Genomic DNA, 27,395 nt, shown 5'->3' on the forward strand with positions numbered 1-27,395 from the left:
GTTGTTCCAACATTGAAACCATTTATTATTAGGAAAAATTATGCATATAATCGCTTCAATTCCATTTTACAGAACAATGGTAAAAGTGAGTAACAGGAAATCCAGATGATTCGTGATTGTACTACCATTTTTATTAATATTAAACTACATATAGTATGAATACAGCATTTTTATACCACGACGTATATTTTCTCCTATCGAAAAAGTCTCCATGTAAGATTTTTACAATCATTTAAAACCGGCATTCGCGAGATAAAAACACTGCACATTAATTACACTAATATCTTAAACCGTACGACTTCACAACTTTGGCAAAAACATTTGGTAAAAAAAAAAAAGCGCGCCACAACTTTCCAAGTGTGATTTTTTTTTTATGAAGTATATTATTAAAAATTAACCTTAATTTTAGTCGGAAATTTTCACAGTGGGGCGTAAGTTACGCCTGTTCGTTGTTCCAAGCACCTTCCATCCTCCAAACCGAGAAAGCATAACTGAGACGATCGTGAGGCACGTACGAACTCTGACCCGGAACTTCTTCCTCTTTGCAATCAGCCTTGGAGAGGATCTCGTACAGGAACACTATATACCTGGAGGCAAGCTTTAAAGTTTGTATTTTGGAGAGCTTGTCGCTGGGCAGAGTCGGTATGATCTTGCGAAGGCTGGCGAAAGCTTCGTTCAAGCTCTGGGTCCTCTGCCTCTCCCTGATGTTGGCCGTCACCCTCTGGGTCTTGATGTCTTCGAAAGTCTGCGGTGCTCTCCGTTTGCCTTTGTTCGTGGTGCGTTGTCCGCCGGCTGGGAAGTAAGAGAAGTAGTTGTTGCCGTTCCTTCTCTTCTTTTTGGGTTTGGTGTAGTCGGTCGCCTCGTAGTAGTCCAGAGAGGGCTGGTCCTGGTGTTCTTGGTCGGTCCAATCCTCGTGGTTTTCCATCTCGATCTCCATCTTGATCACTGGGTAGTCGTCGTGGGGATAGCCATCTAGCCGCAGAGGGTCTGTGGTGGTCGTCGAGCTGGACACCGTGGCGTTGCTCAGGTCTGCTAGATGAGGAGGTGACCCACCTCCCATTGTGTGCAGCTGTTGGTGTTGGGATAGGAGCTGCTGCTGGTCCTGCTGGAGACGGTGATGTATCTGCATCGTTCGACACCCACATCCGGTGTGATGGTGAGATGTGCGACTTCGGAGTCGTATTTACCCTCCACAACACCAACGGAGGCCACGCCTCAATTTTCCGAGACACGCCCGCCTCAGGCCTTCTCCAACTGTGGTCCAATTACTACGACTCGTACTTCGGATTATTCGTCACATTTCAGTGCTCACAAAGACCATGATTTTTGCCGTGAAAATACGCCGCGAATACACACAATAATTTGCACTCAAGTTCTCGTTACTATGATAGTTAGCGTTAGTGTGAAGGACTTTTCGGCTGCCAGATGTTCCGTTATATGTAGAGTTTTAGTGACGGGTACTTTGTGACCAGTAATCACCGAACTAGAGGTAGGATAGTCACAGTGCTATCTATTGTTCGGCAAACCTTTAACAATACACGGCCCCCTCAGGCTCCGGTGACTACACCGAACCGTGGGATATGTGCAGTGGCGGCTCGTGGATAAGATATCTGGGGGTGCTGTGGTTGATTAAAAATAAAAAAAAAATGTTTATTTAGATTATATTTTACTATTAACATCAAAATGATCAAAATTAAACATTATATGTATTTTATTTCATTATAAAATTGATTCTTCTGTCTTTTTTCCTTGAAAAAAGGTCTATAACCTTTTAGTTAAATTTTTCAATGTTCATAATCATTTTTTTTTTTCAATTGACACCATAGACAAAGCCGTCAATCTGTCCTGAACCATTGTGTTTCTTATATATGTATGTATTTATTCTATTTATTGATGAAAAACACCGTTCTGGCTCAGAGGTAGTTGAAGTTGTAGGCATAATTTGAATAAGTTTTGTTTGCAAAAATAAGTTTTAAAAATATTAATATATCATTAATACTATGCATTTCTTTCCTTGATTAAAACACTTTGAAGTATTTCTTTATCTAGCATTCGATATGATTCAACGGTTAGTAGTAGATCTTCCATTGGCATTTTCTTTCAGTACTTTTCAAAATTTCTTTATTAAATAATTAGAAAAAGTATATATTTCTTTTAAATCCTTAATAATAACATCGCACATATTTTTGGCTCCTATAATATGTGCGATAATCTATGCATCATATATTTTTGGCTTCTATTCGCTTTAAGAATCTCATATTTGTACATATAATGACATTAGTAAAACTTTTTAAGTTTTTTTTAATTGAAAATGCATCGATATTATTAGATTGCATTTGGTTATAAATAATTTCTATGAAAAAGTTTTGACTAAAATAAAAAATTGTATTCAGTAAATTGGTAGAATCTGTTATTGTTTTATCAGTATTTTCGGAAGAATATTTAAGTTCTTGAAAACATCGGCTCAGCTTCTCTTGATTTTGATGCCATTTTAAATACTTAAAGTGACGTGTAGAAGGAAGTGTAGAAAGGTAGAAAGTGTAAGAGGTGTAGAAGGAAAGATAAAAGGTGCAGAAGAAATGAGGAAAAGTGAGGAGCGTGTCGAGCGCACACGAACGCAACAAGAAACGTGTATAATACTGTTGGCAGTGCAGTACCGACCAAGCTTCTAGCTGCCCCCGCGCCCCTCCTTCGCCCACTCGGCATATTCCATCGAAAACCGTACTGCACAAAATCATAAACGATGCCTCACTTTCTGATATTAGTACCGCGATGTATGATCATTATTGGATGTATCGGTGTGCGGGCGAGCTTAATACACGCTTAAATAATATTGATATTTTCATATAATATACATACATTTATGTATATAATAATATTAAATTTTTATCAATTTCCTTGGGGGTGCTGCAGTACCGCAGTGCGTATGGACGAGCCGCCACTGGATATATGTATGTATTCCTATTTATTTGTAATAATAACATCAATAAAATGAGCAGTGTGACCTGACAGGTTGTCCTAAAGCGTCACACCAGTTTTACAAAACAAAAGAAAGAAAATAAAAACAATAAAAAATTCAATCATTCATCTCATTCGAATAGTCTTGTGTTGAGTCTCAAGAAACTAACCAGTTCATCAACATGATAATCGAAGGTGACACGACAACTCGTTCACAGATTTTCCGTAAACCGAGGATGCGCTCCAGGCATTACGTATACGGCCATCTCTTTCTCACTCCGTCTGTTCACCATGATTTCGTTTACTCTGCCATTACGTATGCAGCCATCTCTTTCACAGACCGTCTGTTCACCGATAACAGACGGTCTGTGAAATAGATGGCTGCATACGTAATGGCATAGTAAACGAGATCTTGGTGAACAGACGGGGTGAGAAAGAGATGCCCGTATACGTAATGCCTAGAGCGAATCATCGGTTTACGATGCCCATCAATCACATTAAGGAACCGGATAGCCTTTACAAGAGATGAGTTATTGAAAGCAGACGTTTTCGCAGGAATAGGTTGGAAAAGTAAATGATGATGCAAACCTCTACCGCATTCAGGCGCCGAAAATTTAAATTCCAATAAATTGTCTCTTCTAATGTCTTTTCATTTCTAAAAGATTTTATTAAACAGATTATCACGGAAAAAATGCCTATAAAAATAAATGAATGATTAATATATTAAATGAAAAATCTATATATAATCTATCTATCTTTTCTATTTGCGAATTTCGAAATAAAAGCACTATATTGTATGAAAATCAGTATTTGAGGCCAAAATTTCAAATTTAGAAAAGTAACGGAGCGCGTTTTGGCTTAGAAAAAAGTATCTGCTCCGGTCCCACTACACCTCTGTTTGTAATATATTCCCATGTAAGTTGAAATGATATTTTTTTTTTAATTTACAATACTTCATTTTTTTTTAACCATAAGCTATTGTGACCTATAAGAGAGCAGCGGGTGATTTTATTTAATTAAAATTTAATTTTAACAAAAAAAGTTTGGATAAATAGTTTACTTTCATATACTATATAGATTTTACAATTTTTTTTAAATATTACAACCCTGCCCCCCCCTTATAACAATATAAAAATGGTCAAAAATTCCCCCCCCCCCCCATAGAAAAAGCTGAATAGACGCCCCGATTGAAAGCATCGATATTATGTTTCTTGGAAATGCTTATTGTTATTGTTCATCAAAGCTACAAGCGGCTTTGTGTCTTGAAATACATAAGTCTCATATGTATTTCCGAAGTATTATATTTTGTCACGAAGTACAAATTAACAAACGTTTTCCCAAAAACCCATAACTAAAGACATTCGAGAGCTTTTAATTAAAAAAGAAAGGTCTTTAAGTAAACTGTTAATTAACTGTTCAAAAAATGGTTTTTTAACCGTTCAATCCCCTCTCCCCCCCTTATATTTAATTATACTAGATCCGCCACAAAGAAAATGTGTAAAAACTGTTAAAAATAGCTTTCGGAAATATACTGAAATTATTCGGGTAGATTTATATAAATTGAGACATCTATAAACACAAAATTATACTATTATACTTAGAAACAAAAGTATATACAAAATAATAATACTAAATTTAAAAGTTAGCAATAGATGTCTCATACTTTTTATAAATAATTAATTTTTATAAATATTTTAATTCTGTCATATACATAATATAATACCAGGGAGCCGAACCGGAACCGAACTGAAAACCGAAAACCGGAATACCGCTATTTTTGCCTGAACGAAAACCGAAACCAAACCGATATTGTTTTGCGGTTCGGTAAAACAAATATACAGAAATGTAATGGACATGATTCCTTCCATTCAGAACTGTTCTTTCTCTCATTTCATCGGAATAAAATGTGTGGCACATACTTTACAATTAGCAATCAAACATTCTAGTAATGATTTCAATTTGAATACAATTATATGTGAAGCTCGCGACTTGATTAAAAAGCTTAGAATCCCTTGTCTTAAATGCAATTTAACGAAAATGATACCAAAAGACTTGCAATAGACTTTACTACTATGTAGATGGAATAGTACATTCGATATGTTAAACTCTTTATTGTTATGTAAGGAATTTTGTTCAAAAATATGTGGTTGAAAACAACATTTTTAGTGATTTGGATTCAATCAAAATTGAAACTGCAAAACTTAAAAAATAGATACACCATACTTCTACATATAACAACTACTAGATTATTTCTAAACTGTTGTCGTACTTTTGTCTCTAAAGTCAAATAAGTACAGATAAAAAAATGGTTTTTGTCTGCATTTTAGCTGCATAAGAATCCGCACTCTATTCCGCAGTGCACCAGCGGCAAGCTGCAAATATTCTCTTATGATATTTTAATTATGTACCTATATGATCACAATAAGTTATAGCGAAAAGCCGTATAAAGAGAGGTGTGGGTTTATTTACAATAATATTAAAATACAAGAGAACCGAAAGCCTAAAACTGGAACTGAACCGGTACGTATTCTTTTTACCGAACCGGAACGAAAAAAATTAACGGTTCTGGTCCCTGTATAATACTGAAAAAATAAAATTCGCATTTGTATATCCTTACATTCGTTAATGTCAATTTTTTTTTAAATTATCTAAGAAGGGTAAAAATTAAAGACAAGCAGTAGTTTGATTAAATAGTTTATTACATGAATTATGTTAATTGATAATGTTGACATGATTTTTTTCAAAATATTGATATTTTGTCTTTAAAACATTACAATTCAAAATGTATTTATATATTGATATTTATATTTTAACACCCATAAATATATTTCTCTATTGGGAAATTTCCTCAATGTTTGAGATACAACTGTAAGTGATTATAACATTGAATTAGCATGCTGAATACATATTTTATATATGCCTACGGATACAATTGAAGATATATGCAAGTACATAAATATTACATTTCTTTTTTAAAGGAGTTTCAAAAACTTAAACATACATTTCATTAATTTCACCCACACTCGAATAAATTTTGATTTTAAAGCAGAACCATCTATATACACATTGAATGACTTGGTTTATTTTAAAAGGTTTTATAAAATAAAATTTCAATATGATTTATCATTTTATTTATACACATATACACAGCAAAAGCAATACTGTCTGACCACAAACAACCAACTAAAACTATTAATTGAAAATCCAATTTTGCTTTCATTTTCAATCTTTCATCTGTCAGTTAAGTAAACTTTTACTTTACTTTTTCAATTTGAAACATATCTTTCTTTTGTGTGATCAGACAATAAAGATTTTACACAATTTTGACTTCATGTGTCAAGGAAAAGGGAATAGTTAAGTATTATTTATATGTATATGTATATGTATTATATTTAGGTACATCAATAGAATTAATTGGTGGCAATATCAGAGCTCACAAAATACTTTAAACTTTAATATAATTATTTAAATGTATAATAAAAGAGATAAATTCAACTTTTATTATAATCTCGCTAAGCTCTGATTCTTATCACTGAATTTATCATTTTGAAATTGAGCTATTGACAGCGGATACTTGAATATGATCAAATTGTGATCAATAAATACACAATATTATTTATTATTAACTAGGAATTGAATATATAGTGTTAAAAATATAAGTGACATGAACACAGATTAACATCAATATATTTTTTTTAAATGCTTTTTTAAACAATTTTTAAACTTGATATCTATATATTTAACAATTAGAACTGTAAACTTGTTTCAACATGGATTTATAACCAACGTTTGAAACACAATATATAACTAATACATATGTATATGTAAGATGAAATAGATATTATATTTTGAGTTAGGCCCGAGTTCAGACCACATTTTCAATATTTTGACACTGATAAAATACAATATATTATAGATAGTAACGTACTTTAGTTACGTCAAAGTCTGTCGAGACCTGCTAGATAGACTTTCACTTTAATAAAATATGTTACTCTCAAAAAAGTGTCACATTTAAGGCAGAAACAAACTGGACCATATCAGACCAATACGCGTGGCCGATATTCACATTTTTAAACAATACTGTCTTCCATTTTTTCCTTTTATATAGACAAGTGTTTGCTTTGCTTTTTTAAAACTTAATTGCTTTATTTTTTATGTAATTACAGTGGAACCTAAGAGAGATTAATGCGTATTGGTAGTATTGGCAAATTAGTTTCTACCTTTAAATTGTGCACATATACACACAAAGATCACTTCATAAACGCTCGTACATTATCATTTTTTTTTTTTTATCAAAGAAGAACACTTATAAATTGATTAATAATATAAAACATTTATCTTCATATATATTGAAGTATTAATAATATTATATTTTATTTACTTTTCGGATGAAAACTGACCAAACTGTGTTTTTAAAATATTCACATTCGCTATTTTCGGTTAGTGCAAAAACCGAATCGTCGGATGGTAGACTAGTGTAAAATAGTGTATTGATTCAAATTCAGAGGCTTTCTAAAATGTCAGAGATTTATTAAAAGTTTCATAGGTAGATGATTATACGGAGTGGCAATAGTCCCGCTTCATGAATGTTCATGTTATTGAAATTCACTAACATTTAAAGGACTGTTTCCAGAACTGGATACATATGTACACAATACATGTATTCTTTTTACACATTTATTATTAATACAATTTTCGAACGTGTGTTCAAATGGCGCCAAAAGGTTTATTGATTTTATTCGTATTGATAAAACACAAATAAATTTTAGCTTTTAAAGAATGCATATACATATATATGTATACATTAATGTACATTGTACATAATTTCATACACTATCCTATTAATTAGTTTTCAAAAATTCAATAGAATCTTTCTAGTTAAAATGTTTCCACTCGTATATTAGCTAATATTATATTACAACCTCTTAAATGACTTAAAGAATCTTTACAGCCTTTCCATTCCGTTTTATTTTCTATGAAATCCACATTAGAAGTGAAAGAAGCAACACTTCTTGTTTAATGTGTATATTTTTCTATGCATATTTGTGCACATTGCAGGACTATTTCCAGCCGTAATCAATTGTTCATTTATTTTTATTCAATGTCAAGATTATTATTTAATACAATAGTAACATATAAGTACATATATCATATTATGTCAAAAGGACTCATAGGATAAATTTTCAAGGGAAGAGAAATAATTAGATTAATTTGAGCAAAGACACAACCATTGGAGGGTATGATACAGTCATAGAAGGACAACAAACTAAGAATAGTTATCACTTTAATTGAAATATATGTATAAGTGTTTGCATCAGAGGCAAACGAAATATATGATAAACAAAGAGCAACGAAAAGGGTATCAGCACAAAATGCTTGAAAAGACATGGATATATGGATATGACTCGTATACACGATTCCAATATTTAACTTAACGGTTCGCACACTTTTTATCATATGTACAATAGGGCGATATTGTATATGCGAGCCTCCAATAGTTACAATTATTATATGTATTAGATGAGTATATAGGTATGTTTGAAATTACCCATTTAATAATTCACTCATTTTGAATTTGATAAATTTTGAACGAAAAGAAACATTTTCAAGTTCATTTAAAGACATTATGAGAGGAGAAATCAACGTTTGCATATATTTATACTTAATTAATTAAAAAAACGCATTAATTTGTGCGTTGACTTGATATTATACATACATAGTCTCATTAACGTCACTATTGAGATCAGAAAATGAGCTCTTTTACACGAATATTACATAGATTAAAATTGGAAATTTTTAAGCCATAATATATACACATACATAATAACAGTTTTTTGGGAGATTGGTCTCCAAAAGAATTATATTAAGTGAAAGTTAGATATACATGAATTTGGGATGGGGTAGAAACCATTAAACAATCAATGTCTTGTAAATGAGTATGAATATTAATTGAAAAAAAAACTTTAATCCACCATTTCTGAACTTCGACTAATAAGCTGACCAATCTCAACCCGGAAATGTTCAGTATTCAAAATCAAAGAAACTTACTGATTAAATTATGGATATACAATTATATATATATATATATATATATATATATATATATATATATATATATATATATATATATATATATATATATATATATATATATATATATATATATATATATATATATATAATCTATATGATATATATTATATGAAAGTGATGTATGAAATTGATTTGAATAAAAGAAAAAATATAATATGCAGCATTACTTGTATATAATAAGTATATCATTTCAATCGATAAAAATACATTTTCCATTATTAGAGATATGGCATAGATATAAAAAGCTATGATTTTCATTAAGTATTTGATTTTATTTAAAATTCAGTCAAAGGAATGAAGGAAGTCCTCAATTATAATTTCATTATGCCATTTTTATTATCAAAAGCCCTTCACTCTACGTATATCTAATGATACTACAATCACAGGTGGATACAACATTTCTTCAAAGATTAAATTGAACTAATATACATAAATATATATTTATATATATTGGTTTTCAAAATCTTGAATACATATTTATAAATATTTATAATACATAAATATGGAATAAAAATATATTAAATAATGGAATCAAGATTGTCAAAGAGTATTTACAACAAGGCGATGATAAAAGGATGATTGGAGATTAGTATCTCAATGAATACATAATATACATATTTTATATACATATATATGTATATGTTAGGTATAATGGATACATTTTATAAGCACCTTTATAAATATTTTACATATAATTATGTTTTTTTCATTTTATCACTATGTATACCGAGTGACTGGTTCATCATATAATATTATACATTTCACTATAGATTTATTTTGCATTTTTGTCATTGATTTAATTAAAATTTGATTGGATCGAGTTTTACATTAAGCCAACAGATTGAATAAGTAAGATTGTACTTGTCAACGAGAGAGGTTTAATATTTCTGTAGATAATAATTGAATTTCAAAGCAAAAACCAATCCCAAATGTGATTCGGGTCACTCAGTATACACGTTTAAATAAAAATATAGCAAAGATATGTCAGTAAATATATGAAGAGCCGCAACTATGATATGAGTGTTTCTGTTAATATATTGTTTTTATTTACAATATAAACCAATTCAATTTAATCAATCGACGAAAGCTTTAAATTATCAAAATATCAATTATTTTTCAGTATATTTATAGAATATTATGAAGGTAGAAAAATATATGGACATAATACATACATATGTTTCAAAAATAATTTATAAAACGTTATACATTTTGAATATTCACAACAATCTCAGCAAGTACATATATTGTCACTTTGGTCAGGCAAAAAATCGGATATTACTATCATCATTATTAGGTTATTTACCTAAATTCAATCAGAATAAGTAAGTTAATAAGTCAATATACAAACAATAAAAATGAGATTAAAAATCTATCGAACTGCGGAAAAGTTAACATTTCCTTCTAGAATCAATTTATGAATTTGTTTTCCTTGAAAGAAAATATTAGTTTGCTCTTTTAATAAATATATTATTTGATTTAAATATGTCAAATATTGGTTTAATTTACTGTGAAGGGGACTTGTCTTGGGAAATATTTTGGTTGTGGAATTTTGTATGAAACCGTCCTTGTTAGATAAAACCAGTAAAGTCGATATGAATTTTATAATCATTTAGACCTTGCCAGCAACAATAGAACTGATTTCATTTTCGAAAAACTAATTGCATGAATATAATTATCAAAGCCCCAATTATTATTCATTACTTTTATTATTTGTCTGCCTATCGAAATGAAATCTTTTTTGTAGTTGCAAAATGATCTAGTAGCTTACACAGATTGGATATTATGATATACATTTTGTAACGGCTCTATATATATAAATACACATATCTAAGTCAAATGACAAATTTATATTTATATACATACAATCAAACTTTGATTCAACATTATTATTTTTATCACACCTTCTTATAACTTACTTAGAGACTTTATCGAATTATTTTTTAATTTTACCCTCATTTATTCACCCTGGCCAAAAAATTTAGATATAAAATTTTCTAACATATACATCATGTTGCATCAGAGTTTGTTTGTATATGGAAATATAATATAATTTATACATATTTTATATATAAAATATATGTCTTTTCAATATGTTATCCATTGTATCAATATGCTTTATTTTTTAAATAGTGGAATAGAAAGTTGATGAAAGGTTTTGATATAAGGGAAACAGGGGCGGATTGGCTATGTAGGCCTAGCATTAATTTTTTTATTTATAATTACATAGAAAGACTTTGAAGAAACATTACACATATTATACATTTACCCATGTGATTTATTTTAAAATTGACCTCTTGCACAAAAACTGCCTTGACAAACTGAACATTTGCATGTTCATGGCCATTACGATCGACTCTGACGATGTTTCAATAGGAAGTCTTCGATCTTTCTCTGGGCCAATCCGCTCCTCTGAGGGAGATACATACATTAAATTTATTATAATCAAGAAAATTTTTAAACCAACCTCTCACTGGCTTTCATACTATGATTATGATATACATGTATGTATGTATAGGTATATATGTTCTATATATATATACATATATAAATAATAAGTATATATAATACACACACACACACACATGCTCACACACTTATATATATATATATATATATATATATATATATATATATATATATATATATATTTAATTTTCCTCCCAAATAATAAAGAAGAACTTTTCTTAGACAATTTTGAAGTAACGTATTCATACAATAAGTAAATTCTGCAAATCACATCTTAACTGCGACCAGAAAATAGCTGACTCTGTAAATGAGAATAATTCCAATTACACCGCTTTATGAGATACATATATGTAAGCATAAAAATATACGGATAAATTTTGAAAATACACGAATAATAAATTTTGAAACATCTTTTTGGCGAATCGAAAAGTTAAGAAGCGTAATATGCTTTCAGGCGAAATTCTAATAACATGGTGAAGTTATTTATAAATTAAACAATAAGCTTTACCGTTCAGCTTCAACTCGACTATTATGAATCGCATTTAATACAAAATTTAGTGATATTTCGCCATTTTATAGTTAAAAATGTATGTTTGTACTTCAAAGAAGCTATAAAATAATAATAATAATATATTTTTTAAATTTATCAATCATTTGCAGTTTTATTACATTGCATATTACAAAAAAATATATACAAATAAAACATAGATATTTTGCGTATTTGTAATCAGCATTTGTAATCAGACTGTTGAATCTCTTCATTTAACAGTCCAGTCAAATGTTGTATTACTCATAAAAAGAAAAAAACTATCAACAAATGTCTTCAAACAGTAAACGGATTATTTCGCACATTGTGATCGTGCACATGGCAATTATTGCCACAAAAATCGCGAATATGGAATATCTGGCTCTCGAGTTTTCATTAGTATGATAGTTCGCGTTGGTAAATCTCGATGGGTGGAATTTTCGGGTGCCAGATGTTCCACGATTGAGATTTTAGTGTCGTGTTCGAGAGCACTTTGTGCGGAATAATCACCGAACCATTTTCAAACATACGACTGAAAAAGAAGTAACGTTGAAAGCATTGACTAACTAAAAAAATGTAATAATACTGCAAAAGATAGTATATCATGCACATCACTACAAAGCAACAATCGGGAGCGTAAAATGTCATCATTAAAATATGATTAATAGAATGGATTTTAATGAGCTTTCTCAGTGACGTGCCGAGACTCTGTGCCGCCTTAGGCACACTTCAAAATGCCGCCTTCTTAAAAGACATGGTTCAAACAAATATTATATAATAAAAACATTATATTTATATAATATGTAAATTACGAATAAACATATTTTAGAATTAAAATTAGAATGTCAAAAATAAAATATTATCTTAATTTGTAATTAAAGAGATATAAAATAAGCATGCATGCAAGCAAGAGATTTTTTTTCGGATTTTTGAGAAAGTCTGGTGATATATATGCTCAATGGGTCACTGTTCGAAGAAGAGTATCTTCAATAGTCATACAGTTATTTATCTAAGTTGTGCTATTAAAATACCTATAGCTTTTTTCAACTCTTCTGTAAATAAAAATATATCATCATAAGGCCCTCAAAAATTTCTGGTCATATGTATGTCGGTAACATGATCCATTCCAACTAGCAGTATTGCTCGGTGGTTGCGTTTATGTTTAGCACAGAGAGATTACTGGGTTCGATCTCGTGCTAATCTTTAATACTGCTGGTTAGACTTGGATATTTGTGACTCCAAGTTGATCATTTCTTATCAGACTTTGCCAATTTATCTGATTTCATGCCAATTTGACTTTACAGCCAACATCAATGATGTTACCGCTATTGAAAACTTACTCTTTGACGTTTTTTGTTGAACAGATGGAGCATAAGATTCTTTTCGAAAATTTTATTTTGTGCTAATTTTATTCTGCCATAATTTGCTGCCTGTAGAAATTGTCTATGCCTTCGGGACGTCACTGAGCTTTATTTTCCAATCAATTTGACATTAAACTGACATTATCCCACCGATTCTCGTCATTATAAATAAAACGTGATGGTGAAATGCTCCTCCAGAGCCGACTCAATTACTTCTAACTCGTTTTGAACACGTTGGGAAATTTTATAAAAAAATCCAGTAACTCAAGTTTATTATATGCAGTTTGTGCTGGCCTTGATTATGCACCTGATTAGTACAACGAACCGGACAAAACTAAAAGTTTCATCAAAACCATTAACTATTCACACATTCTACAGTGAGAATACTAAATTATAGTGAGGAAAAAATCGGTGAACATATTCAGGCTCTCGTCATTTTATTGCATTGGAAAACACAGTAAAACTGTTGGAATCAAAAAAATTATTTGATGTACGTAGTAACACTATTGTATTGTAAAGTATTGTTTTAGCATACGGCTTAATGACGGATCTGTTTATGCAATATGAAAAGAAATTTAATTCAAGCTAACAGTAGTATTTTATTTAACAGTATTTATGGATCTTGCTGGTTTAGAGTTCATAAATATTTTTGAAATTAACTGGAATATTAAAAAATCCATATGATATAAAATTGAGAGTATTATCCGGGGTAAAATCTGTTATATCATACATAATTTATATCTAACATGTACATATAATCTAACATTAATTGTCCTGGCATCAAACATATGTACATATGTACATACATACATACATATGTATATGTATGCAGGAAAGTGTTCCCGGTTTCGCCCGAGGCAAAGCCATTTGATACATTGATTAATTGTAATATATTGTATTATATTAATTAAGTTTATTGTTAGGCATATGTATTATATTAAACGACAACAAATAGAATAAATTGCATTGGCAGTTTTATTTTATTTTATGTGGAGTTTCAAACTAGAAACTTTTCACTGTAATAGTTTGCAAAATGAAACATAGATGTCACTAATAAATTTTTTGGTAGAACCTGAATATGAAAATGAGCTGGCGGCAATTTTAAAACTTGTAATTTAAAGGGAGCCACCGAAAATGTTTTTTTGATACCGGTTCGATGTGCACCGGCTGGCAGTGGTCCCCAACCGTCAAGAGTTTGTAAATGGCAACAGATGCGGTGCGAAAAAAGTTCATAATAAAAAAGATGGAGTGATTTTTTTTACATAAATTTTATAAAAATAATGATTGAAATTACTATTTATATTGAATATATAAATATAAGGCATTCTTGTTTTATGCGGACTACTGCTGTTTAAACATGTGTAATGTGTGTTTACTGTCATTTCGTATATATGTATTTATTTATGTAAGTGGTGTGATAATGAAAGAATACGATTTATGTACTTATGTATGTATATATTTGGTAAATTATAATTAATTTATCAGGAAAAATGAGAAAAAACGTTAAAAAAAAAATAGAAGAAAAGTTAATTAAACTAATAATCTGATTTCACATTTATATAAATTCATTGATTGATATGTAATAGAAGTGTCATTAAGATTAAGACTTTTCTGTAATAAATTTATATGCCCAATGGAAAGGATATATTGAAACATTGGAAGGGAATTTTGGCAAGATCATTATTAGATCACTCATAATTAGTGAAGTAAAAAAATATATGAGAGATAATGAGAGGCCATAATGCAAATTTTATAAGATATAGTGCGAAAAAGTTAAAGTTATAGGCGTTTAAACAATTAAAATCTGATAAAACGAGTACATGGCCAATCACCAGAACGTAGTCAAGAACTATCCTAGCAAAATGGCAAAGTTTTAAAGTGATCGGAAGAGTTTTAGGAAGGGAATCCTTTTCGTTGAACTAAGAAAAACCTTGTAAAAAAATGATATTAATAAAAATACTGGAAAAGTTACATTGTATAAATGTTTGTTGTTTATAATTTCGAATTATGTATATAATTTGGCGTGTCTCTTGATCTATATAGTACACTCTGTATTACAGAGCGATCTGTAATGACAAGTGTACATAGATTGATTGAATAAAATAAAATAAATTATTTGTATTTGGAACCACAACGCAGTGGCATAAAACGATAGTTGGTCCGCTGTAGGAAGACCCTTCGGAAAAAAGTACATGTTGTTTTCTAACACCGCCTCTCGACTAATGGCTTTTCGTACAGACAATAGATTATAGACAATAGACATTGTATGTGCGAAATGCTATTAGCCGAGATGGGGTGAAATTAGGGTTATCAGATTTCTTCCGAGTCAAACCGGGACCCCCCCCGCCCACCCGAAAGAATTAAACAATATTCTTAGACCATTTAGTTTTTTCCTCTCCCCGAGATTTTGCTTCGCTTGGGCTGCCATGTAGCTTCTACTTAATTTTTAATTTACATTTAATAAGAAACATCAATTTGTATTTATTAGATTTGGCCTTCTGCAAAACTACTTTATTTTTAAGAACATAATCATACATTTGGCAACAATTGAAATCATATTTTTCAATTCACTGTAGGATACTTTGTACTACATCTATAGAAAGTTTATTTCTTTCATCAGTCCATTGAATCTCCATTAACAAGAATATTCTCTATGCGTTATCATTAGAGGTAGGATAGTCACAGTGCTATCCATTGTTCCATTGTTGTAAATCCGTTGTAAAAAAGGTTCGGCAAACCTTTAACAATGCATTTACAACCTTTGAACAATACGCGGCCCTTATGCGGCCCAATCATTATGCCCTGGTATGGAGAAAATATACTCGCACTTGCGATATAAATCTTCATATTGTTCGGGAAATCCAATATAACTTCCCATTTTTCTACAGCTATTTTTCCATTCCAATTTCGAGATTGTAATTCTCTTTTTAATATATTTTTTAATGAAAGAATTTGAACAAATATGTGTCATTTGTTATTATGTTTTTCGTACTTTAAATATTCGACTGGTTTTTCAATATCTAGCCATTCTGGTAATTTTTCCAAGCTCATCCAGGAAAATACAGAATATATTTTTTAATGGCATTATCCATTGTTTCAAATAATCTGTCAATGAAACTTTGCTACTTCTTTATTAAGCCCATCAATTCGTTCCTTGAACGTAAATAATAAAAAAATTGAAAACCCGGTGAAAGTCCCGATTAATCAGGTCACCTGGCAACCCTAGGTGAAAGCAGACAGCACGTGCGTTTTATGGTGCTTACGGACTAAACCAACGACGATTTTGGGCCAACTTTTTAACCAGCAGTAGCGTACAAAATATCGAAATAAAAATTAAATTTTAAAATTGAAATTAAATATCAAAATCAAGCTAAAGAGCGAGATTGAGCTAAAATTAGATCATCGTTGATGTTTTGAATTACAACAATATTTTGAATTACGACGATACCGCATTTAAAGCCAGAGAAATATTATAATTTCTCTGCGTACGAGCGAAAAAAAATATTGTTAAAATCGTCACGAGATGTTACTGTATTTCCACTTGGATGATCGATAAAAAAAAAACATTTCATAAAAAAACGCGGTGTCGGATGTCGGTGATTTGTCAAAGGGTTTTTTTTCTTTCGTCGAAATAAAATTAATAATCACACAAATTTTACCTCTGAAATGATTTAATTACTTGATTTATTTCGACGAGAGAAACAATTGAAGAATAAAAAAATCCGTTTGATGTGACCGACAACACCCCGGGCTAGCTTCCATCGTTGGATCACCCATACTAATACATGATATGTTCTCAGTAATTGCGCATTACGGGGAAGTAAAAATAATAATTCTTTGATTTTTTTTCGATCTTAGTGCGTATCTTCGTAAGTCAAAACATCTTCGACAAACAAAAGTCGAGGATTACCTGTATGTGATTGTTGATGATCTAATTTTAGGTCAATCTCGAAAATTTATTTAAATTGTGCATGTTCTGTTTTAACTTTCAATATTTAATTTTAATTTTAATATAATGATTATAATTTTATTTTGATACTTGAATTTAATTTTAATATAATAATAATAGTTTTAATTTTGATATTTAATTTCAATTTTTAAATTTAATTTTTATTCCGATATTTTGTACGCTACTGGTTTTTAAAGTTGGCCTGTGGGCCGTTCGTTGGCTTGGTGCGTACGCACCATTACCCAAGTGTCTTTCTTCAGCGAATGGACTCTAACATCCACACATGACGAGAATGCCAAAAATGTATGAATCAGTGGTTGCCGGCAGAGCTTTCGCTATCTTCATCGCACAGCCTTGCTTGCACGTGTGCGAGTGGTGTATGCGAAGATTGATATCGCACAGCTCGGAAGCGACGCTCGCACGCACATAAGTCTAGACACGCACGCAGCGCATGAGCCGTGCGACAGAGATAGAGAGCATCCAACCGACCGGCAGTCGAATGTATGTATGTTTATTGTTGAAATAAAAGAAAAAGATGTAAGCAATATTAGATAATAAAGAGAGAGAGAGAGAGAGAGAGAGAGAGAGAGAGAGAGAGAGAGAGATATTTATATATATATATATATATATGGATGTATATGTAAGTCAGTAATTACATTTAGTGGTTAAACGTGATATTTAGCGAGGGGCATTTCCGGACAGCAGTCGCGGGCGGGGGGAACACCCGGCTGCTGGCCGCGGCCGTCCACTGATGGCTCTGAACGGACCTGGACGAGGCCGTGAGTTGCCTTACCATGCCAGAGCCGAGTTGATGCAGCAGTCCAGATCCATGAGATCCTCCCAAAGTAGCTGATGGCCGCCTTGACCTGATAGACTGCATCGAAGATGACAGCAAGAACGGCACCGACGATGACGAGTTGGGCATCGACCCCCCCTACAACACCCACATACACCACATTAGACATACAAACAGTACCGATCATCATCATCTTAAAACAGGTTTCTCATTCCAAATTGACTCCTTTTCATTTCAAATTGACCCTTTTTCATTTAAAATTAAACCTTTTTCATTTAAAATTGATCCCTTTTTCATGATAAAATTTTAAATGCAATAGTGTCAATTTGAAATGAAGAAAGGTCAATTTGAAATGAAAAAGGTATAGTTTGAAATGAAAAAGGGTCAATTTGAAATGAAAAAGGTCAATTTGGAATGAAAAACCCATATCACCGTGTCAGGCGGCGGAGCGAGATGTCATTCCCTGTGTTACAGTAAAAAGGCACTCTTGAAAAAAGCACACAATTGAAAAGACTGCTATTTAACAAAAATGATAACTTTTTATATGTTTACTAGTGGTTTTACCTGGTTTCGCTCGGTAGTTGTAATATAAACAGATTAAACATGGCAAAGTCTCACGCTAAGCGGATCGACTACATATAGTCGAGTGACGTTTTCACGAAAACCTAACCAACCTGTAGTTGAATTGGGTTGAACCAACGTTAACCGACTTGAAGTTGATTCATGTAGCGAATTACATTCCAACTAGTCAAAATATATTGCAACCGAAAATATACTTCAACTATAACGGTAGTTGGTACCAGGTTAGATGGGATATATTACAACTAGAAGATACACAACTGTAACATTTATATATGTGTATGAAAGGCTTTCGTGCGTAATACCTTCTCATACAAGTAGCAGCTACGACAGGGGGCGCGAAGCATGCGCACGGTCGGACGTATTTTAAGTATAGCTACAAACTATAAGCACGAATTTTCGTACAAGTAATTGATAGCAAAATTAATTAAAAAACAAGCTAAGAAGAGGTACATATGTAAAAAGAAACTTAATTAAAAAAAAAATCATTTTTTTAAATGCGATTTTTTTTTATATAAGATTAGTCTAGCCCTCCCTTAAAAAAGTTTCGACTGTCTGGATGAAGCAAAAAATATAGTGTTCGCATTAGTAAAAAAAATGACATTACAAACAAGGGAATAACATCAAGCGTCCTGCCTCCCAGGGACCAAAATTAAGGAACCAGGTAAAATATGCTCACCGAATATCATTTGTATCAATTTTAATATTGAACTGCCATCAAAAACAGACTATTTTCGCAACATAAAAAATATCGATTACTTTCAGTATACACTTCATATGTAAAATATTTAAGAAATTAAACATTAATCGCACGGTACCGTTTCTTAGTGTATACATTTATAAAAAAAAAAACACTTATTACGTCACAATGATGATTGTGCGTACGTACGTTACACTTATAATGCACATGCGCAGACTGTCTTTTTATCGTGCACGAATGCGTACACCTGATCACTGTATATATATATATATATATATATATATATATATATATATATATATATATATATATATATATATATATATATATATATATATATTTATTTATTTATAAAGGGTTAAGCGTTAAGTGTACGTACGAACGCACGTCACAGTGACATGCGCGTGTGAACAAGTGCCCGAATGCGTGCACTGTGCCACTAGTTATATATGTATATATTATATATATATACATATATGTATCATTCAAGTTATTTTACCCAGTTCCTTATTTGTGTTATGGTGTTGATTCGTAGAAAGTTCACATAATAGAAATAAAATAAAAGTTATACCTAAAATGACACACAAGAATTATGTAGTACACATAGTAATGTATGGCAATACATAACACAGCCAGATGACTTGTTGCATTCGCTCGAAACATATGATAGTTAATATGATAATATGTAGTATGATGTGTGATAACAATATGCTGATGGCGTTTGCGCCGTTTTGTAGATGAGACACGCAAACATACAAGATGTAATATAATGTAACATATAAACAGTATTCACGACCATGCTACGTGCAAGAAGAACATATTGCGACAGGGTACGACACACACACACACACACATACACACACACACATACACTGTAAATTTTTGTATGTATGTATATGTATGTATACATATGTATATGTTGTATTTCATATGCATATTCATAAAGTGAACGGAAAAAATCAAAGTTTCTCATGTCTATTATATACATATATTCTGTGTCATATTATACGAGGCAGTCTTCGGAGAAGTAAAGTAATGCACATTTGAAAATACACACATTCATTTTTTTTTTTTTTTTTTTTTTTTTTGTCTTATTTGGGACGCAACTCAAGGTACATACGTTTTTAATGACTGCGACTGTACGGGCGAGTGGTTTTTTGACCTTGATGGTATTGATGGTCATAGAAAAAAACCAATACCATATATTTATATTGAAAAAAGTCATCAACACTTGCCTTACTGTGCTAAAAATAGTCCGTCAGCCACTTTGCTGTACGCCTAATGTCCAGTTATAAATATGCTTACTACGTTGGTACAATGTATTATGATATATTAAACGACTAATAACATGAAATATGTAAGTGCAAGAAATGAAAACATAACGGATGAAGCAAAGCCGTCATTCCAAGGCGGATATCATTCTCACACTGACCGATGAGTGCGGCACGCACTGAATCGCCACTCTATCTCGAATCGATGAGACACGTATACGAGAGGATCCCTGCGAAAATAATTATTTCTGATGATATTGATCAATGTTTTTATTTCCTAAAGACACACAGTTCGAATCACACAGGTTTTGATGAGGAATACATAAAATATAAAGATCCTGCGTTCAGTATAATTGGAGATATAACATAAAATATAAGTCCTGGTCACTCGCTATCCATCACAGTGCGGCTAGGCTAGTGTTGAGGATCGATCAATTCAAATCGCTCCTCTTGTTATAGTTGTATTTGGATCGATGCGAATGCTGCTGCTGTTAAACTTGTTGACAGCACGGCTGAAAAATTAAGTGTTTTTTTTTCACTATGTAGGTGTAAACATAAATATATTCTCGTAAATGTTTTTTTTTCATAAGTAGATCTGTAAAAATATCACGCCGCAGTCATATTGATTAAAATCGTACTTTTATGTTGGTAAAATTTCTCCTATTCTGTACTGAAAAGATTCACGAAGTCATTTTCATGCTGGTTGAATCCTTTTTGAACTAAAATCTTAGAATTACATTAAATTAGTTTCTCCGTTTTTTGTCTCGAATAATAATTATTATATATAATATAGTTTGACATAAAAAGTGTATATTGTATAATACATACACAGCAATAAATAGATTTTCTATCACCTTATATTTAAGAAAGTCTATGTTTTATATGATTTTAGTATATGAAATAAAACTTTGAATTTTTAGTGTTATTGACAGGTGCCAAGTACAAAAAAGCACTTTTTATAAATTTTGAAAGTATGCCAAATAAAGTAATATATTTGAACTAGGGATTGCAATACCGGTTTACCGGTAAATGGTCAAAATTTCGCCATCACGAATTCCGGTAAATTTTTAAGTTTACCGGAAATTACCGGACACCATTTTATCGCAAATTAATTGCATATTACATTAAAAGTCGATGCAAATGGCGTATTGTGGATTAGGTTGTCTGGAATTTGTTTATTTTCAGTATTAAATGTGGCAATTTTAAATTGTAACACAGACCTACCAAATCGTAAAAAATGCGATCAGACGGTTCAAAATGGTCCAAAGTTTAAATAAATACATAAAAAAATGTAAAAATTAAATTTATTTATTGTTACGAATTTACTTTAATGCATTTATGACATTATTTAACTGAGCTTTTGATGACATTTATGATTCAATTTAATTATTGATGATTCAATCTAGGTTAACGCTTTTAAGAATAGTGACCACATCCAGTCATCTAATCCACTATTTTTTTTTATTTACTGGTATACCGGTAGTTTACCGGCTAATGAAATTTGACGGTAAATTGCAATCCCCAATTTGAACCAATCTACATATGTATAGATAGAGGTTCGTTTCATCTGTGAAGACCTACCCCTACCCCACGAAAAAGTTGCGCAATTTAGGATTGTATACTGATTTTTGTATCTGCGCACGTTTTCGAAGAAGTGGGGTTGGGTTTTTATAAATGAAACGACCTTTAAATATGAGTAATTCATTTGCAAGCTTATCGCTTTCAATGCCTCAATGGATACACAACTCAAGTACATACATACATTAACACAATGTTGATACTTTTGGACTATGCTTGAGATGATTCCCATTGACGCAAAGTGGCATTAGAAATTCGTGTGATTTATGTGTTCAGTGTGATTTATGTCTACATGATGCTTTTATGATTTATTGATAGATAAGCGATTTAACGGCAAAGTTGTATGGACTTCCGTTTTTGGTTGTTGTTTTTTTTTTTTTTTTTGGATATTGGCGTGCATATGGTGATTGATATCATTACAACGTGAGAGATGCTGACAGACAAACACAGTGATCGGTTATCAGATGCACCGCATGCGGTTACTTCTGAAGCCAACGTCTTCTGAAAAAAATAACAACACGTTTCGGAAGATGCGCCATATTCTCGAAGGACGGGAATGTCATGCAGAAGATCGACTGGAAACGATTTTATGTCGTCGAGATGGATCGTCGAAGCTTTTCTGAACAGACAAAGCACAATAGGAAATATGACAGATGTTGTTGGTTTGTGTGTGAAATAATGTGTGTATTTTTTGTTGTTGTTGTTGTTGTTGTTGTGTGTGGTAGACAGACAGATGAGAAACAGACAGCACACACGTTGAGACGCAGGCCTGTTCAGAAGAATAGACTTACAGCATAAGCTGTGGAGCACGGGACTGACAGACTGGAGCCTGAGCCGCCACGCCCTCCGTAGCGGGCCTGTCAACACATCACAAGTCACAAAATGCGCAACACCTCTCACTCACGCAACTCACGCAAACTCACGCATCTTTGTTGTGTGACGATCCCATATCATGTATTAGTTTTAAGCTTTCAAATCGTGACATTCAAGTTTTGAGGACAGTTTTTGCTATATACGACGTTCAAAACTCATTGTTTCAAGCAGGGGCGTCATTTGGGGGGGAAGGGGGGGGGGGGCAGTGCTGGCCTTACACCCTATGGCGCCCTCGGGCAATTTCTTCTAAGCGCCCCTAGAAAATTGTGACAAATTATTTTGTGACGTCGTAGACCGGAGGTAATTTTCAATTTCAAAACATCGATTTAATTTCGCCTTTGGCACTGTAATCAAAAAATTTTGAGGGTCTTTGGCACCCTATTTTAATGGCACCCTATTTTAATAGCACCCTATTTTAATGGAACCCCAACATACTCGGCGCCCTTGGACGCCCTTGGACGCCCTTGGACGCCCTTGGGCGCCGTCCGACCCAGCCCCCCTCTAAAACCGGCACTGGGGGAAAGACTGGGGTGGACAGCCCCTCCCCTTAAATTTGAACGGGACTATCCACGTTGTTTAATGTATCATTATAAAATTGAATTAAAGGTAAAAGTCGGAATTCTCGACAGGCTCGAGGCTCGGTCGACGAGATCGAGATGAGGCTCGGTCAACCCGCTCCTTCCTGTGATTGGCTACTATTTGCGATGCCAATATTATTGTCGTGCCCTGAATTAACTCGACTTTTACCTGATGAAATACTCCGACAAATACTGCCTGGTTCGCATATAATTTCGGACGGTTGGGCAGCGTACGGAAATATAATACACCCCACCACTCATTTTGTAATATAATACACCCCCCCACATATAGTCATTCCTTACTGGTCAAAAATTTCCCCCCCTTGGGAAATGCTGAAATGACGCCCCTGGTTTCAAATCTTCACTTACACAATAGTAGTGTATAAAGGGATAAGATATTTTCAAAAAATGGTGAATGACAAAAAAAAAATTAAATTCAGTATTCACTCGACAAATTGTCGAGTACTGGCAACTTCATCGAATTGTCGACTCACAAAGGTTCCACGACAAAAGCTTCACGGACTTTTGGCCCAACAAATATTATATATATGTATGTATGTACATACGTCCATGCGACTATCGTCATCGAAAATCGGCGTTGGAAGGATGTTTTTCAAATATAAATATACCGTTACATTAGTATATAAATCAAGAGAGCAAAACAGCATGGTTTTTCTAAGAATTTGACAGTAGTGAACTATTTTTTGTGTGAAAAGCATCCAACGACCGCCTAAGATCAACATCACCATTTATAGCCATTCACCATCCAATGCCGAATTAAGCCCTCTTCAACACGCTTCCATTCGTCTCTGTTTTGTGGAGGGGAGTCATTTGGGGGGGGGGGGGCTGGGATGGACAGCCGCCCCCCTAGATTTGAACGGGACTATCCACGTTGTTTAATGTATTATTATGAATAAAATTATATAATAAAATGTTATTATAATAATAACATTATAGTTTTCAACACTTGTTTAATGCTAATTTTATAATTTTTAATTAAAAAAAAAAGTTCAATGTACTTTCAGGAGATAATTTTGGATAATAATCTCTCAAGAAAGTCATTTCTTACTCGTCAAAAATTTTGCTGTATTCTCATCCATCTCACCTTACACACTCTCTAATTTCGTCCACCCTTCTTCCTTGAAGCCTTTCTTTCATCCTTTTAAATTCTCCCAAATACCATTCCAGACATTGTTCTGTCCATCATTCGTCCATTATTCTAGCTAATGGCACGAGGGTCCATTGATCTTTTGTCGTTGAAGTTGTCGGAGCTTTTGTCATGTAACGGCTTACACAGTGGCATCTACCGATCGAAAAACGCGTGTCCATATGTCCACCCCATTTCAACCCACTACTCCCCACCCCCTCCCACAACCACTTTAAGGGTGAAGTCCAATCGGCTGTATGCGGCCTTTTAGCTTTTTGTGGGTTGCCTTTGCAAATTTATGAAAGATACATTATATATGTACATATGTCTATACATAAAAATAGTTATTTTGAATATGAACATATAATATATGTATGTATATATACATACATATATTATGCGTTCGTAATTTGAATCATTTAAGAAATGCTTATCGTCATACATGATATGGGTCCGAAAATGTGTAACTGGTATTGAAATTCTAAATAATTTTTATTTATTATTTTATTTTAAATCAGTGGAAAATTACTTAAATATTTTCGACTGACACTCTTCTATAGTAAATTAAAAAGCATTTATGTAACAATTAGTATTGTACTTACCAATATCTTTAGCATTGTTGTATATAATAAATTTTTTAATATTAAACATATAAGCCAAAGAAAATATTGATTATTTCTATATATACGAAAAAATGTAAGCGGTTATTTTTCAATTTCTAATTACTTTTCTATAAAACGCACGCACACACACTCACACGGACAAATATAAATATAAATACAAATCCGAATAAAATGTCACAAATATGTAAATTTCATTAGGATGTGCTTAAAAAATCTACTGGAATTTATTTTTCGAAGTTTCTCACAAAGTCGTCGATTTATAAGTAAAAACTTATTAAATATATATATATATATATATATATATATATATATATATATATATATATATATATATATATATATATATATATATGTATGTATGTATTAAAAAAAAATCACTAATATTTTTATATCAATGTATTAAAATCAAATGCCATTTAATCAGCATTTTTTTTTATATAAAATGGTTATATTATATTTTTTATTATATGCATCGATAGTAGGTATTATGAATCATACATATTATATAATAGAGATCGGTTAATTTACGGTGGCTCTCCCCCACGATAGAATCGTGAAATGACTAGACTCAGGCTTGGGATCAAGGCAAAGGATATTGCTATTGTTAATTTCGTAGAAAAACTTTTTTTTACAAGTTTTTTTGCTGACTTGCAAACACTGATGGCACAGTCTATTGTTTGCAATTGTCCCGAGGACTATTTTTAATTGGAAAGACCGTGAATAACCATTTTAATATAATTTCTTAAAGATTCTGGAATATATTTTTACATAATCTACATATATTATATTATTTACATACGAAGTATCGAACGAATTAATACAAGCCTTTGTAAATCGTGCCATGTTAAAATTAGCTTGTTGAGATATCTTTAAGCAGAAATTAATATATAATATATTTTTATTTTTTTCGGTTTAAATCGCGATTTAAAATACCATATTTTCGTACATATGTACATACGTAGATACAGATCTGAAGTTGACTGTACCACCGGAAAGATTCGATTTTCTCGTTCTGTCGAAAAGGACTAAAATTTTCGTCTATTTTATACTAGGAATGGTCAGCTACAACTTTTACTAAAATGGTAAACTACAAATGAAATTTCAGTCCCCTTCAGACGAAAATCCGAAATTTCCAATGGTTCAGATCTGTTCATATACGACTTTGCGAGCAGTTCACTAGCGATTAATGTAATTATAGGATTAAAACATGGGCAATAGTAAAAATATGCGTACAAGAAGTGGTATGGCACTTACAGTTGGCGGCGACAAGTTGACATGGGAGCCACGCCGCTCCTGAGGACCGATGCTGGAGTGACGTCTCGTCGGCAGCCCAGCTCCAGACCCAGGAGATCCACCGGGAGATGATGTACTGGAATGAGCGATACGGATCTTGGGTGTTATCAGAGTGTTGTCCGATAGTCGGCGGTTGCTGAAAGCGCTCGCAACCCTCAAGAAGTTGTTGCCGTCTTGGGAAGAAGAAGAGTTGCCAAACCACCAGCTACCTAGAAGACCAGAACCTGTACCGCTTCCGGTGTTTGCCGTTGAAGCGGGGGTTGCGGTTAGAGCTGGGCCTCCTGTAAACCAAACAATTCAAGATTACTTCAATGTCGGTGCTTTTGAAATGCCAGTGGAGTTCTTTGTCACCGGTAGAGTTCTTCCTGGCCATGTCCTCTGCGCTGGATGTCTTCCTCTGCTCCACGCGCAGATTTGGGATGTTGAATGGGGGTGCTTGCACGTTGTCTGTGCTGATTTGGTGACGCATGGCGCGTCTCTCCAAGTTGGCGTTAGCCAAGTTTATAATATCTGCCTTCAGCTTGTTCCTCTGGTGCTTCTCAACTAGATCAAACATCTCGCGCAGCATCTGCCCAATAGCATTCGCTTATGTAAATGTGATCAA

General features: G+C 32.5%; 3 protein-coding genes across 3 annotated transcripts in view; 1 reads left to right on the forward strand and 2 right to left on the reverse strand.

Annotated features, from left to right (window-relative positions):
- LOC143922798 (uncharacterized) overlaps positions 1-27,395 on the forward strand; it is a 289,933-nt gene that overhangs the window by 34,940 nt on the left and 227,598 nt on the right. The window lies entirely within an intron of this gene.
- On the reverse strand, positions 437-1,129 carry LOC143922779 (uncharacterized). Its single transcript, XM_077446110.1, has one exon. It carries the CDS (start codon positions 1,127-1,129, stop codon positions 437-439), a length of 693 nt encoding a protein of 230 aa, XP_077302236.1.
- Positions 11,792-27,395, reverse strand: part of bma (SCY1-like protein bma) — a 193,453-nt gene continuing 177,849 nt past the window's right edge. Inside the window, exons 14-17 of the mRNA XM_077446299.1 lie at positions 27,143-27,359; positions 26,753-27,015; positions 18,147-18,287; positions 11,792-11,818 (exon numbers count right to left, since the gene is read on the reverse strand). Coding sequence (XP_077302425.1) covers positions 11,792-11,818; positions 18,147-18,287; positions 26,753-27,015; positions 27,143-27,359 — 648 coding nt within the window. The remainder of the gene's footprint in view (positions 11,819-18,146; positions 18,288-26,752; positions 27,016-27,142; positions 27,360-27,395) is intronic.

This window comes from Arctopsyche grandis, chromosome 2, assembly GCF_051622035.1.
Source record: "Arctopsyche grandis isolate Sample6627 chromosome 2, ASM5162203v2, whole genome shotgun sequence".
NCBI lineage: Eukaryota > Metazoa > Arthropoda > Insecta > Trichoptera > Hydropsychidae > Arctopsyche > Arctopsyche grandis.